The 19,976-nt window shown below is 39.5% G+C and overlaps 1 protein-coding gene across 3 annotated transcripts in view; it reads right to left on the reverse strand.

Moving 5' to 3' along the window:
* UPF2 (UPF2 regulator of nonsense mediated mRNA decay) overlaps positions 1 to 19,634 on the reverse strand; it is a 62,879-nt gene extending 43,245 nt beyond the window's left edge. Inside the window, exons 1-6 of one of the 3 annotated variants that reach the window (XM_086745037.1) lie at positions 19,296 to 19,634; positions 13,423 to 13,802; positions 11,596 to 12,375; positions 7,093 to 7,253; positions 5,893 to 6,090; positions 4,998 to 5,147 (exon numbers count right to left, since the gene is read on the reverse strand). In XM_086745037.1, the coding sequence (XP_086601163.1) occupies positions 4,998 to 5,147; positions 5,893 to 6,090; positions 7,093 to 7,253; positions 11,596 to 12,375; positions 13,423 to 13,784 (1,651 nt within the window). In that variant the 5' untranslated portion in view covers positions 13,785 to 13,802; positions 19,296 to 19,634. Of the gene's footprint in view, positions 1 to 4,997; positions 5,148 to 5,892; positions 6,091 to 7,092; positions 7,254 to 11,595; positions 12,376 to 13,422; positions 13,803 to 18,783; positions 19,043 to 19,295 lie in introns of those variants that run through there. The other 2 variants (XM_086745028.1, XM_086745044.1) reach the window with 2 other exon arrangements.
* Between the last annotated feature and the right edge of the window lie 342 nt (positions 19,635 to 19,976).

Here is a 19,976-nt window from a genome sequence, read left to right on the forward strand (position 1 = left end):
AAGAAGTCTTTGACAATTTAGTTACTTTTCAAGACAATCTTTCAAGAGGCCTTGCTATCACATTCAATTTCAACAGTTCCTAAATACATCTCTTCCTTCACTGGTCCTCTCCTTCACTGGAGGGCTACAGATATTCCATCACAGCATGTGGACCCTTTCTAAGTGGAAGGACTCTTTTGTAGAACCTGAAGCAAGTTAGGGACTTAAGACAGAAAATTAAATGGTCAGGGCTTCCTTCTCTAAGACAAATAACAATTCTAAGTATGCAAATAATGAAAAAAATTAGTTCATTTCTTGCTTTTCACTTTGATCTTCTTGAGTTCCAGTCTTTCATCATCATCACATCTTAAAACTGCATTACCTCTTGTGCTAGTTTTGGCTGGGATAGAGTTAGTTTTCCTCACAGGGGCTACGTTTTGGATTTGTGCTGGAAACAGTGCTGATAACACAGGGATGTTTTAGTTACTGCTGAGCAGTGCTTACAGAGTCAAGGCCTTTTCTGCCTCTCACACCACCCTACCAGTGAGTAGGCTGGGGGTGCACAAGAAGTTGGGAAGGGACATGGAGCCCTGCTTTCCTGGAGATGGCTGAACATCTGCCTGCCAATGGAAAGCAGAGAATTTTGCTTGCGTGTATGGCTTTTGCTTTATATGTTAAGTTGTTTTTATTTCAATCCACCAGTTTTCTCACTTTTACTCTTCTGATTCACAGAGCGGGAGTCAGCGAGTAGCTGTGTGGTGCTTAGTTGCCAGCTGGGGTTAAAACATGACACTTGCAAAAAATTTACTGCAATCAGTAATGTATAACAACTACAGTTAGACTACTCGTAATAGTCTATCCAGGTCCAGATCAAATCATGCAGTATGATCACTGTAGAGACTGAAAGAAAAACTATTTTTCCTTTTTAAACACCTTTATAACCAGAAATTCATGCAGTCCTGCAATTTTCAAGGAGCAGCACTGAGAAAGCACAAGAAGACACTAAGGACTTACTGAAGTCGGTCTCCTGCAACAACTGGTGCAAAACAATCTTCGGCTTCAGTAACAACAGTTACTTGCCTTCCCCTCTTCCTACACGCACACTTTCCGAGAAAGCTCTCTTCTAGTTTTTACAGAACTATAGCCTTACAGAGGGCTCTCTCCTAGAAACTGCACTCTGCCTGAAATCTTCAGTCTGCTTAGTATAATATCACCTAGACATGCTTTTATAATGCTAACAGCTATTCCTCTGTGAGATGAGCATAATGAATCTGATCACGCAGAAGCCCTCTCATTCAGATTGTATGAGCTAATATCATGAGCAAATTGTTGGCTAGATCCCTCTCTCTACACAGCACTTAAGCACAAGCATAATATTAAACATCTTATTGAATCAAAGCCTCACTGAGGAATGTATTCAGAATCTAGTCTCACAAGTCAAAAAAATATTTCTTAATTAATATTTTTAGATCTTTTAAATTCCTGCTCTTCTGATACAAACTTTGCTAGCTCTATTGCTCCATGTACCAAAATTTGAAGGGTTGCCTTAATACTCACTTCTACGCGTCATCTCTGCTGCTGACCAACCTTACCAAAACTGGCACTAGCTGTATATTAACATCAGGCTCTTCTTGCTCCCAGTACCCTTGATGGTTTCCACCCTGGCCAGTCCTTACTTAACATCTTTGTCTCGATTCACACAGCTTCATTTTTAACATTTTATCTTCTCTTAAAAACAACCTCAAAACTCACTTCTTTCAGCATGTTTTCCGTCACTATTTTCAGCTCCGGTGCTATTTGCTCTCTCTCTCTTCCCTGAGCATATTGAAAATAAGAAAATTAAGATTCACTCAAAGTTAACATAATAGAGAAACAAAATAAATTAGCTGAATTCCTGGTAAACAAACTAAACTTCTTCAACTAACTGCATCAACTTGCCTTTTATACGTCATACCTTACACTTAGCTGACTATAGACTCTAACCTTTAGGAAAACAAGTGCAAAAAACAGGCACTGAAATGCTGTGAAGGATGCTACACGAGGGCAGACCTGCTTTAAAAACCACACACTTTGGGAAACTGTCTTGTCTCCCTCATACTTGGACAGGGGAGAAAAGATTGAAGAGAAATGACAGAAGGAGATGCAGAAGTAACAAAAGATATGCAGTACCCACTGTCTGACTGGAGTGTCTACCCTATTTATCCTGTTTTCCCCTCTATAATTTACTTATTCCCTCTGTCAATGAAATCCACACTCCCAGATTACCACAATAACTGAAGCTACCTTTTTTTCTTCATCTTGGACCCTATATTTAAGGCCCTGCTGTACCTCATGCATCCTCCCTTTTTATACTAAAGGCCCATCTCAATCTAGAAAGACTGTTTTATGTTTGTAATAGTGCCATAATACAGTGGTTTCATTCTTTGCTGACTTTGCACAAAACATTACGACTAACTTACCTCAAGTACAGATGCACAAAAATTCAGTATATATGAAGAAAAGTTAAAGCTACATTTAGCAGCTGAAGGACACTTAATTTTCCTGACTTCAAACCTAAGCAAATTTTACTTAAGAGAAAGGCTGGAAAAAAAAAAAAAAAATCTACCAGTTTACTAGATGGAAATACATCACAGAACTCGAAACAACATCTAAGTTCAGATTTTTCTTAATTCCGCATACCTGGTGCTACTGACTACGGCTGTTCAGAATTACACACACACATACCAAAAAAACCTCAATCATTGTGTTTCTCTGTTTCAAGTAAATTAACACATGCTGCTGAGCTATAGCCCAGTTTTCTAGCAGAACAAGGATTTGGTGATCATACCTATTTTAATTTCCATCATTAATTTATAAAGCTACTTGTCAGTTTCAAAGAAATTTGACAAACATATAGAATTTGCAAAGACACTAAGTTTCTACACGTTTTACAAAAAATAAACTAACAAGCAAAGACAATCACGAAGCAACAGTCCTCCAGTAAGAAGCAGCCTACAGTGAGCCAAGTGACATTACCTTCAAAAGGTAGAAAGTAAAAGGCTTTCTTTAAGGGCTAGCTGTTTAATGATAAAAAATAAACCTCATTCTGACACATTTTAGATTAACCTTTCAGATGGGAGTATGTTTAATGCTCAGTCAATAGCTAGTCTAAAGACATAAAATATTAACCGCCAATACTAGTTTCTATTATGATAAAAAACACATCACCTTCCTTTTACAATCAAAAGCACGATCATCAATCCCTTTTGTGCTACTGTATACACTCAAACTGGCATTGTCTCCCAGTGAGCTAGAACTATAGAGACTGCATCTTCTACTGCTGATCTCATCTCCTGTTATTCCTTCCTCACTACTGCAGAATCTCACCCTCACGTTATTTGGCTTTGTCTTTATATTGGGAATAATCTTCATCTTCCTATCAAGCCAAGAATCCCTTCAAAAAAGACAGAGGAATATCCACTTTCCTTTAGATGTCTATTGACAAAGGGTTTTTTTGGCCTAGCTAGAAGGCTATGACCAAACCAGAATGAACTGCTCTTTTTCCTTCCAAGAGAATTATCTATGTGCACCTCCCCTATAGATAGCTGGAACTGAGCTCTTCACTGCTTTGCTTGACATCTCTGACTGGAGGATAGCAACTCACTAAACGTGAACACACTGCAATTACAACTTATCTTAACCAGCTTAATGAGCTGATGACTACTCAGAGAGAACATAAATGGAAGAGAAAATTTATCCCAAAGAACATATGGCTTTTTCCAACCTGTCTGGGTAAAGAAAGGAAAAACCTAAGGAAATATTACACAGAATTATCCTGAGTTTTCCTTTCTCAAGGAGTCAGAAGCAGTCTGATCTGGAGCAGTCTAATTTCTTTGAACTTCTGAGACATCATAGACCATTAATTTCAACTCAACTAACTTCAGGTACGCAAGAGAGTAATCCAGCTTAAAGATCCATATACCCTAACCCATCCTTATTGTCAGTTGAGAGAGACTGGCATTCTGAGTTGTTCAAGGCACCCAGCGCCCAAATCCAGATACCCGCATGAGCTTGGTTAGATGAACCTATGCTTTAAACACTGATACACAGTCTCTGACAGGGCCTGAAGCTTTTCGCTTTGATGTGAACTCCCCAGCTTGAAGTTTTGGCTTTAACTTCTTAGCTCTTAAAGTCCAATGCAGTTTCAAGCAAGAGGATGATTAAATTTAAATTCACCTGATCAGGTAGGATTTTCACTTTTAAGGCACAGAATCTTCAGCCAGTGGACTCTAGATATGATTCCCTCCCCACCCCCCCTGCATTCTAGAAATAGAACACGTTTCCTGCTTCAGAAGTGAAAGAAAAGCATCTGCATTGGTCCTTGGCAATCCAAAGCAGCAAAACTGACGTGTCTTACAAACTGGGCTCAAACAAAACACCTCACTTGCTCCTCTGTGAATGTGGCTCTTAACACTTGATGTTGCTTTTCCCACTATTCAGTACCATTGAAAGAAAAAATTGTAACTCCTAAAACAAATTCTTAAGAAATATTTTGCTGTTGTTTCCTCTAGTAAAACTAACACAGCTATGTAAAGCCATAACATCAAAAGAAAAGTCTTTAAGAATTAACAAGATAGAAAGGCAGAGCTGAGTCTAAGATTTCAAGAGAAGTCAGAAACAGAAAATATTTTTAGTACCCTAAGCACATTTGATGAGAAAAATAATTTATGCACTGAAGTCTACATACTTCTTTCTAGTCACTTTTCAGTCAACTGCTTTCACATTTGATTATTTTTAAAAGCTGTATGAAGGAACCAGTACCTTTCACTAAATAATCCTCCATATAATACTTTTCACCTGTATCTGAATGTCTTGTTACAAATGCACTTTTTACCACAATCCTAACAGTCTCTAGCCAGTAAAGTTTCATCAATAAACAAACAGTTCTACCCAAAGTCACTATCTACTGACTGAAAACCATCAAGCTCAAAAAACAACTTAGGAAATAACAAAGAATTCCTAAAAACAATTATTTTTACCTTGCTCATCAAGAAGCTTTTTTGTAAGATCTTCTGCCTCATCTCCACAGTCCAGCTCCAGAGGATCATCATTAATATCCAGGTTCTCCAGCTCCAACTCCAAATCCTCACTCCCAGACGCTTCCTTATTATCTTTGGCATCTTTCGAATCTATTTAAAAGTGAAGTAGAAATATGAAACTATTAAATATAGAGAGTCATAATTAGAATACAGGAAGACTCATGTTGCTAAACCTATGTCTCTTTAGTGTCTTCGTCTTGTTAAAAGTAAATGGGGAAAATAATATCTACTTCTTGAGACTATACTGTCTCATCTGTTAGGTCTCAGTGGTTTGATATCCTTCAGATAGCTTCACCCATATGCCTGAAAACTGCAAACATTTGCATACACTGGGGTCTGTTAGGGATTGTCAACAGTTTTTAGTGCTTTGGTTTGTTCCGAACTACACCAAAGGAAAAAACCAAAACGCAGAACAGGAGGAAGACACTGAAGAAATAATGCACTATCCAGAAGGTAAAATAAAAATCATATTTTCCTTGAACACAAATAATCTATGGATCTCTAGATGAAGATCCAGAAAGGAACAGTTAATATTTTTCTTGGACAACACTGATCCAGCATAGTAATCTTGTAACCTTTACTCGCATTGGTTAATCTCCAATTATTTTAATTTAAAAATTCTGTCAATATTAAATGCAGTTACTTTTTTTTCTTCCTTAAATATCATACCCAGATATAGTCCCTTTCCCATATAGTTTCTTTCCTAAAAATTCATCCAAACCACTGTACTGTCCAGATCACCACAAATTATTTCATTAGAGACTCATTGCTTCCATCAAATTTGCATATCTGTTGGACAAAAGATGTTAACAAAATACTCATCTAAGCATCCTACCTCTTGATTCATCTTTGCTGGAATCTTTGTTCTGGGAACATCTTTCATTATCTTTAAACAAAATTGCTGGTACAAAAGCTTTTAAGTCGATGAGATTCTCATAGAAGTTTCTAGCATCTTCATCCTCCCAGATACCCCCCTCCAGGTCGTATTCTCCAGGCTTTCCTGGGGTGAAAATATCAATACCAGGTCCGTGTTCTGCAAAAACAGTGAAACCATACAAGAGTTACTCACACAAATTTTTCACCTTCTAAAAGGAGGCAGCTTTAAAAAAATATTTTTAGAAACATGTTAACCTATTTGTTACTACCACTGTTTTCACTTAAATATTGCAATGTATAAAGTGCATTCAAAAACCTAATCTTAATATCAGATATATGATTAAGATACCCCAAAATTGTAAATCTAGCATTGATAGAAAACATAGACAGTATCAGAATGAAAGTCAAATCAAATAAAATGAAGCAGTACATTATGTGGTATTAGAAAGGAAACCTATAACAGACTTTAACCACATTAGCATAAAAAGTAATCACTTTGAGCATGATGAACTGAACGTGATTGCATTTTAAGGACAGAAGTTTAAAGTGAATAATTTACAAGTATTCAAGAAATACAGCTTTTTTCAAGCTCAAGATCATGTCAGCCAAAAGGTACACTCATGATTTCAACAATCTCCCTAAACCTAAAATTTGAGATTCATTAGGCATTGAATAGCTCCACCAGCTAAACACAGTACTTCGCAGGTCAGAGAGCCACCTAGTGATTTATCTGGCTTAACAATACATTCCTGCTCATAACATCACAACCCAAAGTATACCTCACACTCATTTTTTATCAATATCAGATTTTAAAACTCCAGCACATACAGTTCTTTAAATATTAAAAAAAATGCAATAAATTAAATTGAAAGGATTAGGTTAAACATATTTTAATTTTACATTTATTCCTATATTACCTGAAACAAATCTAAATAGATATTACTTAAGTTACACAGCATATACAATAGTTAGTTACATGTTAGGTTTAATTGCTTTAATAAAAAACTACATATGATTCATTCTTTGAATCTTTAAGGGGGAAATCTAAATAAAAATAAATCAATGGAAAGAACATATCAGTAATAGGGTCTGGTTAGCTTTCCCATCACATCCAAGTCAAGTTCAGCATCCTGTTTACTTGCTTTAGAAGATGGCCTACCCTCAGGTGTCGGTTTCTCTTGGGGAAGGTCAGGCATATTTTCATCCAAAAGATCGGCTAGAGACTGAGAATTTGCCAATAGCTTCTGATAGGACATTGCAAATTCCTCATATTGCTTGTGTCTATCTTCACTCAGCTCTCCTTTGGAGTGCAGAATGCGCCTACAAAAATCAAAGTTACAGTAAGACAATCTTTTTTCTTAAGATATATTTGAGCTATGCTGAACCACTACCAATTTCTCTGAGCAAAGCTAACCTGTCCTTTTCGAAGGAACTGTGAGAATTCCAGTTTTGACTGCAACAGCAAAAACGTGAGCAACGCTATTTTTTTTCAAACAAGCATACTGAATTACAGACTTCAATATCACTGAGGGCAGTACAGTTACAGAAGTTCTAACTTCAATGTCCAAAGAGAAAGGCTAACTCACTTTTTTTGCCATTATTATCCCATAACAGTTCAGCACTATGTGATTATTTTCGTAGTAAATTAAAAATTCAACTTACATGAAAGCTGGATAAAAGTTGCTTTGTATCTGTAACAACACATTTCTACGTTGTTCAAATGATTAAATGGGCAGTCACGGCCAGGAGTCTCTAAAAAGTTGCATATTAAGACTAGCCCATTAATTTTTCAACAAACCAAGTTATTTCAAGGATATCAGTTCAAATTAAGATTGGTTACATTGTTTTTTCACTTGCTCTTTGTTTTCTTTTACATAACTATCCATACTTATTTTAAATTATCATTTTAAAAACTGAAATCAATTGTTTAAAGCAACTTGCATTTGAAGGAGTGTAATCATTGCTTACAAGCGCACAATAAAGCAGTTTCAGGATTACACGCAGAATAGTACAACTCCATTTTCTTACCGAACTACAATTAAGGCCATCTTGGATTTCAGGGAAAAAAAAAACATCAAGAACTTTCAGTAGGTTGAACCAAATATACAGAACAAGGTAACCTCTGCTAGTACAAAGCTTGCCACAGAAAATGGGCAAAAGACTGTTATCCTTGATGTTGGGTTAACTAAGAATAAGCTATTTGCTCATTAGCAATGTTCCAGTTTGTCCTCAACTAGGGCTCCCGAGAAGTGCATTTTCCCATCCATGGCATGAACAGTTCTTACACGGACGAGGCACAGTCAGTTCTTGATCAGTAAGCGACACTTCAGGCCTGCTGAGCTGTTTGGAGGCCTGCTACAGCAAAGGTACAAACGGGCTCAGATAAACACGGGCTTTCAAAGGGAAGCTGACAGAATCAGCTTGCCTAAGAAGTTTCAAATTTGTTTTACAGTAGCTTGAATAATGCTAGTAACTAGGAGTAATTAGTTGTAACCACTGACAACACACCCTGCACTGAGATGAAGGCATCGGAAGATAAAGTTTGAAATAAGGTGGGAATGCCATAATTCCTAAAGCAGGTTGCACCATTACATTATCATTAGGCTTTTATTAAGCAATAAGTACACAATCATATTCTTGCCAAAAAACTCAAACATTTTATGGTATAAAAATTCTAAAACAGTTTAAAGAACGTAAGTTGAAGGATATCAGTCTTGGCTTTTTTCAGCTCCAGGCTGACTGTACAACAAAAGCCATCTTTGTACACAACGTATTCACAGGGCAAGTAACAAAACCCCTTATACCTGCTCAGAACCAAAACTTGACATACAGATGTCTTGCTAGAGGGTAAGATGCAGTAACACTAGCAAAAGTTCTATTTCTTGTCCTTCTTACAAAAATACACCTATATAACATGTATTACCTGCAAAGCAGAGCAAGAAAAATTAACAAATTAAATGACCACTGACGATTTCTGCAGTGAAGTAGTTCAGTTTGGATTCAGGAAATATGTTAATTGCCAATTCATAGCCTTTCCATGGAGACAGCTATCCATTAGGTACATATTTTAAGCTTAAAACACACCAGCAGCTTCATAAACATGAGCACTGAGGCTCTGTGCTATTATTAAAAATTAAAAAAAGAGCAAAGTGCTGTAACAACAGTATAAGAGTTTCAGTTCTCAGTTTCAGTTCCCAAAAGACAAGTGTTAACAAATTCAAGCAAGCTAAAGCATATTAAGCAAACTTTAAAAAGCACAATTCCTTTTTTAATATAATTCAAAGGATCTCTACTTTATGCCTCTTCAGAATTTCACAAAGTACCACAATGCAAGTCCAGCAGATCTTAAAAGCCATTCTTAATTCAGACAAAAGAAGGTTTCTTGCATATCTTACATTCATTTTTGAAAACTCACACAGGCATTTGGGAATCATGTTGTTTCCTTCCAATGACACAGCCTGCACAAATTTTGCTGTGCCCTTAGCTGCGTAACCAAATGACCATCAGGTTCTACTGTCAAATTGAAACTCAAGGTAGTTTTCCTAATTATCCACTTGCAGAAACCCCGGTGTCCAATAATGTTTTAATTTTACCTAAATGATTCAGCAGGCAACATAATATTAAAGCACTGTTAAGGTTAGCATATTAATTTTCAATGAAGTCAACCAATCCGTACAGCTTGAGTTATTTCAATTACTCTCCTGACACAGGTAAATTCAAGAAGTATTCATCTGACAAAGTATCATAGCCCAAACATATGACACTGTTGATGCACAAGAGGGAACAGTTTGCTCCCTGTTCACTTCACCAGTTCTGGAATAACAGTGGGAATAAATGCTGTTGCTATCAGCAAAGCGCATCAGGTTTCAAATACACTGAGGACTTTTTCCAATAAGATTACTGCTTTAAAAAACAAACAAACAAACAAAAACAAAACAAAAACAAAAAACACACAACGAACCACACAATCACTTTTCAAAAATCCACAGTTTAGGAAGATTTCTATAGTATGCACAGACTTCTTAGTAGCCAAGTCTCTGTCTTTGACCTCATGCCTTGCACTTCCATAGCATGCAGATGTCAAGCATCTCTCTCTGTTACAGATACGTTACAAGCAAATAAAATTAGGCAGGAAAGTTTTCTGATGTCTTGTTTCTTTAACAAAACTTACGTCCCAACTTTTATTAAGCAGCTACAATAAACATCTAAAAGTTCAAATAGAGATAAATTACAGAATTACCCTAATTAAATGATAAACTGTACTTCTTCACAGTCTTTCCCCAAAACACAGCTTTGCACCCAAGTTCATAGAGACAATTCAGATTACTAGGTGCATAAAGGGGTCTCTAGTCTGATCTAGTCAAAGCAGGCTCAATGATGAGATCAGATCAGGCTGCTCAGGGCTCTACCCAGCCATTCTTAATCAGTTGTGCAAGTAAACATTAAAGTATATTTTCCTCTCCCAGATCGCTTACACTCTTTCTCCTTCACTGTTTCTTAACATTCTTCATATCTCTTGGAAATGTTTGCACTTAATTTCCTATCTCACAGGCTTTGTAACACTCACTCATTGAAATCCCAGCTAGAGTCAACGTCCCCAGAACCAATTATAATAGTATAAAAGTTTGTATTCATTACCTTTAAAAACATAAAAGACAACAATTAAGTCAATAACACACTCTAAAGTAATAAGGTACTTGGAGAAATAACGCTAGCTCAAAAGTCACTTTATGGTCCTGTGAAATACACCACTTCACTGACCGAGACCAGACAGAATGGCAGCACAATGCCCATCAGCACGATGGATCCAAGTTTAAAGCCTTGGTTTGGGAACACCAAATTTTAATGTATTCCAAGTATACACTTGGCTGTGAACTGATGTTCAGCCTTTTCGCTGAAACCTGTGTCTACACACAGTAACGTTCTTTTCTATCTGCCTGGAATGCTTCCAAAGGCATTTAAGAACGACGACATTTTAAGACCAGCAGTTGGGTTTAGGCTGCCTCCAATAATAACAATTCAGGATGCTTTAAAGAAAAGCAAACAAATATTAAACAATCAATGTGAAATTAAATTGTTCAGATCTTAAAGGTGTGTATATTCATATCCTTCCATATTAGTATTTCACATAGACATTTAAGAGGATTTGAATAAAATTGCCTACACCCTTCAATACTTTAATATATACCATTTGCCCAAATTAAAATGTAAGTGATATATTACTAGTCAAACTTAATTTTTCAGTCCATACTGGTACACTAAAAAAAGGAAACAAGCCAAAGCCATTGTGGCATATGCTCGTTAGATACGTGTGGGTGGAAAGGGAGGAATCAGATTGTGCCAACTGGAAAAGGACAGTACCAGCTGGGAAAGAAGCATCACTCTCAACCTGCTAAGCGCGCATCACCAAACTAATAGAGTTAAGAGAATTAAAGTCAAATGTCAACCTCCATTTTCTTTAAAGACATTCAAAAAGTCTGTTTGGTTTTTGCTTTTTAAATACTCAGAACAAATTTAGAACTTTTAAAAGATATATTGCAGAATACACTTATCTTCTACACACTGCTAACAGAGCTCATTTCATATACTCCAATAAATCTAGGCATTTCATAAATAAACTATTTTTTTCCTGCATAAATAAAAAGCAACATTCAAGTGTCACCTGTTTTGTCTTTCAATATTTTGTAGCTCCCTGTGGTCCCTTTTCAGGTGTTTGGTCAAAGACGTAAAGTATTCCTTCAACAAATTCTGGAAGGGTTGCTGTTTCTCTGGGCTAATTATCTCACTAGGAGGAAAGCCCAAGTTAAACTTCTCTGCAACAGTTTTTACTTTCCTTGGTACCAAACCAGCAATGTCATCTCCACAGTGCCGACAAAAGCTGATAACCACAGAAACATGAGTGTGGGACTCTCGATCAGCGTTAATAATATTTTTAAGCTGCTCATAGATTAAAGACAGACCTTCCTTGTCAGTGAAAATCCCAACTATTGTCAATTCTGCAATGAAACGCAAATCAGTTCTCAACTTGGTAATGTTGGGAGTCTTCTCTTCTTTCCTTGCTTCAAAATGTTTTTTCCAAGCCTGAAGTAACGAAGGAGCAAAATCAGCATAGCGCTGGTGAAAGAGGGAACACAAGTGCACAGCGCAGTTTACATCTGATATTTTCAGCTTGGCTTCCACAATAGAAGCTACTGCTTCTGCAATGTATTTGCTTAAATTCAGGCTATTAAAGTCATGGGACAAGGAGTCTCTTTGTTGCTCTGTAATGGTTTTTAGCTTCTTAACAAAAGCTGTGTTCTTCTTCAAACTGGAATCCAGTCTGCTGAAGAAGTTCTCCTCAGGGCGACTGTCTGGCGCATTCTGGTTTTTGCTGCGAAGCTCCTTTCTTGCCTGGTGGCGCTCCCAAGCCTCCTGATGGAGCTGATGTGCTTCCTCTTTTTCTCTAAGAGAAATAAAAATTAGTCATTTTCATTACAGAACCTTACTTTCAGGTTAAAAGTTCAAAGGAGAAAAAAATAGTCTAGTTGGAAATCCTTCAGTAGTTCTAAACACTACTTCTCCTTAATGCTCTATTTTTAAATATTTAACAAGTTTAACAAGTAATCCTAGAAAGCAAAAGCATCTACTTCATAAACTCTGACTTTTTTTGCTGCAAAAGGCAAGTACTACTAGTTACAAAATTAAATATTTCTACGCAAAACATATTAATCCCAAAAGACTTAGAAAACAAACATAAAACTCAATTTACTCCAGACTGAGATGAAGTTCTTACAGAAGAGGACAATATTTCAAGAGGTTACTGTATTACACAGCTAAGGGAAACCTTTCATTCCCAGACTACTGAAATTACACAGAAAAATTTGAATAGGCAAAATACATCTGTCTGAGCTAGAATTCAGCTATGACACTTCTTCAGTCTTAGAAAAGGACATAATTAAAACACAAGAATGTCTGGAATCTTGGCTTTATTGATCTAAAGACACTATCTTCAACACTGTAGCACCTTTTGATAACAGACTAAGAAATATTGTCTTGGTAGTATCACATATTAAACTGCCAGGTTTCACTCTGTGTTTACCATCCAAGTACCAATTGTCTATGACTGATTAAAAGAAATTACAGTCATCCTTCACGGTAGATTTGTTCCTGTTATGGTCTGAGGACCTGTTAGAGCCTGTATTCCCAGTTTTATTATGCTAACTCCCCCCCACCTTAAAAGAAACTGTTTTTCTTTAAGCATAACTGGGCACTACATGGTCATCACATGGAGAACACCATCCAAACCCCTATTAGACACTAAAGTAACAGAGGTTAGAGGCAGAAACTCCAAACTATGTAAAAGCCATAAAGCACGTTCAGCTAGCCAGGTAAAATTTGTAACACTACATACAACTTATTGTAAGTAACTAAAACAGTTCATCTTTTACAATTCTACCCACAACCCTGAGAGCAGGACTACTGCATTTGGCATCATTAAAAGACAACTTACTTCAACTGAGCAGCTACTTCCTCTTGTTTCTTTTTCTCTTCCTCCTCTTGTTTCTTTTTCTCCTCTTCTTCAAGTTTCTTTTTTTCTTCTTCTTCTTTCTTCTTTTGCTCTTCTTCTGCCTTTACTTTATCCTCTTCTTTTTTCTTCCGCTCCTTGTCTTCCTTTTTTCTTTTATCCTCTTCCAGTTTTTTCTTTTTATCTTCAGGAACTTTTAAAGTTTCTCTCTTCATGCCAACCTTGACATCTTCTTTTGGCTTCTCCCTGGTGCTCACTGGTCGCCTTTCACTAAATTCTTTTTCTTTATTATTTAACGGAGATTCCTTTTCTTCCATATTTGCTGGCTTTTTGCGCTCAGCTGGCATTGTGTTACCCAGGCAAGTCTGCAGAATCACAGGAAAATAAATACTTTTAACTTGTTGATATATTAAAGCCACTTTCACAGCCCACCCATACTCACTTAGTGCTTAACTAAGATAACTCACAATGCCTGACGCATCAGAATAAAATACAGGTTTAAGTGAAGTTTTCTTGAACCAAGGAATGGACCGAACAACAGGTAAAAACGAATTATTTTCTTATAGTCTTAGACGGCAAAGTTTTCTTCAGTATGAATTGTGAAGTAAAAATATTTGAAGTTTCTACAACCCAAGGAATACAAGATCTTGGAACATAAACAGAAGTTCACCTGAAAAAAAGTCCAAGACTGACAAAAGTACCCCCCAACTGAAAAACAAATAAATATTTGATTTATTAGCATGCACCTGTGCCTCACTGACCTTTCTACACATCCCTTAAGAATACTCCCCCTTTCCACTACCTCTACTTAGATTCATAGGATAATGCAGGTTAGGTGGGACCTCAAGGGGTTCAATCTCCTGCTCAAAGCAGGGTCAACTACGAGGCCAGATGAGATTGCTCCAGACTCCAGTCTTGAAAACTGCCAAGGAAGGAGACTGCACGACCTCTCCAGCCAACCTGCTCCAATGCCTGACTGTCGTCGTTGTGAAAAGGCATCATCTTGCTCCCGTCTTTCCTCATCCTTCCCAAGATTTCCCCAGTCATCTCAAGCACTCTTTCGCAGAGCACAAGTACCAGCTGGAAGAGTGTGTTGTGCTGACTAAGATGTACACACAAACCTCCCCGCCAGCAGGACAAATGGAAATGATAGCGGAAATGCCACAATTATCAAGAGTTATCAAAGGTTCCAATTTGTATCTCCTTCTACTCAATCAGTGTTTTTCTGGGGACTTTAGCATCTTCGGACTTTTCTGCCCTCTAAGCTTTAGTTCCATTTGGCTAAAGATACAAAAGAGAACATGTACTGAACAAGAAAGGGTAGAATCACAGAATAATTTAGATCAGAAGAAAACTCTGGAGGCCACCAAGTTCAATCCCGTGCTCAAAGCAGGTGCAACCAAATCAGGGATTTTGCTAGCTAAGTTTTGAGTATCTCCAAGGACAGAGATGCAATGGCCCCTCTAGGCCCCTGTTCCAGTACCTGAATAATCACATTGAAAAAGCTTTTTCCTAATATAATTCTGGAATTTGCTATGCCCATCTTGTGTCCATTTCTTTTCATCCTATCCCTGTACTTTGAGCTTTGAGAACCCAGCTCTATCTTCTCTCTACTGTCCCATTAGGTTGCCGTAGACAGTAGTAAGACTTCTCTCTCTTCTTACATATGAAGAAACTCAGTTCTCTCAGTCTCTCTTCAGATATTATGTCTTCCAGCCTCCTAACAATCTTGGTGGCCCTCCAGTGGCCTTGCTCCAGCAAGCCAATGCCTTTCTTGGAACAGAAAATCCACAACTGGACATGGTGTCCAGATGTAGTCTTGTAAGTACCAAATAGAACAGACCCACGCTCTTCAACCTGATGGGTAACTCTTGTTACTACAGTCTACAATGCAGCTGGCCTTAACGCAAGGGCATTCTGCCAAGTCATGTCCAGGATCAGACAGAGCCAGACAGGACTGAAAGAGGCAACTAGAACCACCTAAGTCTTAGTTACTTGAGGCTAAATTAATTTCTTAAAACAAAAAAAAAAAATTATTTTCACATATTCATGCACTTCAAACTAAATTCCTATAGAGGTGGGGCTGATGGGACACAATGCACATGACACCTCCTAAAGAACGATCACTTGTTTTTTATTAGTAATGCCAGTTTGATTCACGATTACTTTTGCCTTTCTAACATTTCACTCAGACTGTATGATGAAAATATGCTAGATTAACATATTTCCTGCATCCACTCAACAAAACAGATGAGACACTTGCACTCCAATCTAATGTAGAGTGCTTCTAGTATTATTTTTAACTATTTTGGAAGATATTTATAAATAAGACATCACACTGAAGAAAGTCTCTGTTTCTAAGTATTCCAGATTCCCTCCTCCACCTCCCAAACAATAAGATAACAGATTCACGTACTGACTGTCCCATATGGAACACTGTGTTACAATTTTTAAAATGCTGGTCTAGGTCTTCTGAAGAAAAAAATTGTTTGCAAAAATTCACAGTATATTCAGATATGGGCAGAGACAACTTACCAATGGAGAACCTACTCAGGACTTGGCCTCTTTGACAGCAATTAGCAACAGCACCAATGAAGAAATGGTTCTGACACTGATTTATGGAAGTGAGTCCAATCAAATCAGCATTGCTTAAACAAGTACCAGCAAATTTGTCCCCCTAATGCATGTCTACAACTAAAGGGTTTCACAGTTCAACATTTCAGAACTACTTGGATTTCAAAACCACTGATCTACATCATCTTAAAATAGTATTATTATTAAACCAATACTTAACCAAGAGGAGGGATGAAAAAAAAAAAAAAGATTAAAATTAACAAAACCCAAACAACTATGCAGCCTCCAAAACCCCTTCATATTAAAGGTCTGAACTACTTTTTCTATCTCTATAGGCCAGTTAAGAGGCATCTGTTCCTCACAGATCCATCTGGGAGATGTAAAACCTCTACATGCTCTGTTCCAAACTCAACAATAACAGTTTATTAATCTTTTCTCACTACAAATCCACATTGGAATTCAGACAGCTAAACTATGTCTCCCATAATTTTTAACAAAAAGGGTTTGAAAGGAAAGCTTTTAGCATTTAAACATCACACTGTAATATCTTACTAGTAAGATTAGGTCCATTGCATGAGACTCTAATAATTGTATTAAAATGTTTTTCACCATCAAGTCTATTAAACATAAAAATCCCAGAGTAATACACACATTCAAAAAAAAAAAAAGTGTCAGATACTGAAAGATAACAAATTGGGAGCTAAGTTTAAAAGGAAAATACTGGGAGAAAAGGGTTGCTTGATGAAAGAAATGCTGGAAAGGTACGCCTCAACTCCCATACTCCGGCTTTTATCTTTGTCCCTCACTTGTTGTTAGTAGGGTAATTCAATTACAATTAGGAAAAAAAAAAAAAAAAGCTTACAAAACAAAATATCCAGCTACACACATAACAACGTGGTCACTTACCAAAACCACTACAGTACTCAAACTCTTATTAATTTTATGAGCTCAGAATTCTGTTTTAAAGATCTATGTTACATTTGCTTGTATGAAAGCAAAACAGAGAAGATGGGATAAGAAGAAAAAGGATGGCGCACAATCGGGCACATTGTGATTCTGACCACAAGGCAGCATTATCTGCTTTCTCCCCATGAGCACTAGTGACAAAAAAAAAACCCCCACCCAACAATCTAGTTTATAACAGATTTCTATCCTGTATCACAGAACACTTACACTAAACACTCCTCACTACCTGGTACATATCTAGCTCCTTACCTCACAAACCCTTCCAATCCTACTGCCAGATCATTTATGTCTGCCAACCACTGACAGCAGGAGGCAGCCAGGGTGGTTGCTGCCTCCCAGCTACGCACGGACGGATTCACCGGTCAGCACCGGAGCGCCAGCTACCAGCACAGCCCAAACAGAACTGTCCACGGAGCGCATGCTAGAGCCCTTCCCTCAGCAAGAATGTTCAACTAGACCTCGTTACTCTTCCTCAACTGCCAGTTATCACAAGATCTGTAGAACGGTTATACCTTCAAAATATCCGCCCGATTTGACTGAAGCTGCCTGAAAGGTTCAAAGCAGAAAAAAACGGAAACAGACAGGCAGCAGGCTTGCCTGGGTCTCATTTCCATAGGTAGTAAGTCTGAAGATACACAGTGTGCTCCAGATTAAGGGAACGGTAAGGAAACATTAACAGGAACTTAATAATTAAGAGAACTTCTATTCAATACCTAATGTTTATGTGAACGTACTGATGAAAAGGCAAAATAACAACATGGACTTCACAAGCCAATAGACAAGAAGAACTGGTGCTCGGAGCTGACAATTAGAAAGGACAGTGAAGACAGATACACAGAATATTTGTCTTGTGCTTTTGGACTCTTCACAGTCCATTTCTGTAGGGACATTTAGATGCTTTAACACACTATCTTCTTAGTCTCACCACTTACAGATGCTATTTTTCCAGAGAAAACTATTTCTCATAATTTTTTCACTATTTGACCTCATTTTTAGTTAAGAAATTTTTTATTGTACCTGAATTTCTACTCAGTTTTTTTTCCATACCAATCCTGGAATTTGAAAAAAAATGATGGGATTGTATTCATTACATTGCATGCTCAGAAATTTAAGAAGCAGATCTTGAAATACACAGACAACATTTAAGAAAAAGCATCTACGTACCTACTCTCAAGGAAACCAAAGATTTGTGTAAGGTATTCAGCATCACTAATCTAGTCACCACTCAGAACAAAGGGATAAACATCAACACCTTGCTCTAGTATGCTTGAATCCTCTCAAATCAATAAAAACCGATGATTGCCACAGACTGCAGTGCCATGAACCAGAATCTCAATGCTGGCAAACTTAAGTATGGGGGGAAGTAGTTTAATAAAACTGTACTAAGAATATTGAGATTTTCCACATTCCTTTTTACTGCTACTGGAAATTAAATTGATCATAAACAACTCTTTATGCAGCTCCTCCGCTACAAAGGGATAAGGGAGATAAAGAATGCAGGCAAGATGATCTGCTGAAAAACCTCAAAGGGTAACAAACGTCTTCATCTTTACGAATCACACCACTAGAAAACGAAAAGTTTTGAGAACTAAACTACAATTCAAGTTTCTTTTAAAGCAAGGGAAGGAACATAAGAAAAATACCATGGTCAATCAGAAGAAAGCAAACTTAGCCATAAGTTTTTAAAGCTGAAACACAGAGCAAGACAGGAAACCCTAGTGCAGAGAAAGAAGCCCCCCCTACACACTGGCAGGGAAGGCAGGCCTGTCTAACCAGCCGGGCAGTTTTACTTTCGATTGCACACACCTCGGAGAAAGCGTTTTGCTGTCAGATTCCCAGGAACGCGCTTTCCATTGGGGGGCGGGGAAGAGGCCTAAGGACAAGCCACTAAACATACGCGGAGCAAAGGACTTCTCAGCTAACAGCCCTCCTCGCTTCCTCGGGACGCCCTACACACGCCAACCCACGCAGGCGGGCTCTCCGACAACCCCGCCACCTCCGCGGGCTCTGCCTTCCCCGCTCGCACCGCAAGCCTAGGAAAAACGGCCACCACCTCCCCGTGCCCTGCGGGCACTCTCACCGCAGCCCTTCCTTCCTTCTCCTCACCCCCACGGCCCCCTCTCTGCCCCGGGACCCCTCAGCCCCGAGGAACCCGCGCCCCCGCCTCCCACAGGCCCCTGCGCCCTCCCACACCCACCCCCCCCCTCCCTCCCCCGCCCCCGGGCCCTCTTCCCCACACACCACGGCGCGGCACCGCCCCTCCAGGCCGCCCCTGCCCTCCCCAAACGGCTGGTGCCCCCGCCGCCGCCCACCCTCACCTCGGGGCCCGCTCACCTCCGCCCGGTGCGGACATCGGCCCGGCCTCCCGGGGAGCGCCAACTCCTCCGCCCGCCGCCGCCGCCCCCTCCCCGGCGCGCGAGGCCCCCTCGCTCTTCTCCCCTCACGACGCCCGCCGCTCTCCCTACCGGGGCAGCCCTACGCGCTGCCTGAGCGACAGCACCGCCCCGAGCGAGGCCGCGACGTCCGTCCCGCGACGCCCAGGCGCGATAAAAAGAGCGGCGCCGCCGAACCGCGCCGTCGCCGCGGTTCGGGCTGGTTCGACGAGCGGCGTTTCCCGATGGGCGGGGGTCAGGCAGCGCTGTGGCCAGCCCCGGGCGGGGTCCTGACGGCGGGCGGCCCTGCTCGGGTTACCGGGAGGCTGCGGAGGCGGAAGTGGCGGGAGTGGGGGGGGGGGGGGGCGCTCGGTAGCACCGTGGGGCGTGTCCGTCACAGCGCGGGGGGGCCCTGAACGGCGCTTCCTTGGTGACCCCAGCGCACGATTCACCTTATCGGCCCGCGTGACGTCACTGCCGTGACGCGTCTTCGGGCGTGAGGCGTCATGTCGCGTCACGAGGGTCGTCACGGCAAGGGTGGCCTTTCCGAGGGGGCGGCGCGGCGGCTGTACCGCACGGGTGGGCAGCGGGCACGGCACGGCCTGAGCTGCTCGGCCGTGACCATGA

The sequence above is a fragment of the Chlamydotis macqueenii genome, chromosome 1 (assembly GCF_036417535.1).
Source record: "Chlamydotis macqueenii isolate bChlMac1 chromosome 1, bChlMac1.mat, whole genome shotgun sequence".
NCBI lineage: Eukaryota > Metazoa > Chordata > Aves > Otidiformes > Otididae > Chlamydotis > Chlamydotis macqueenii.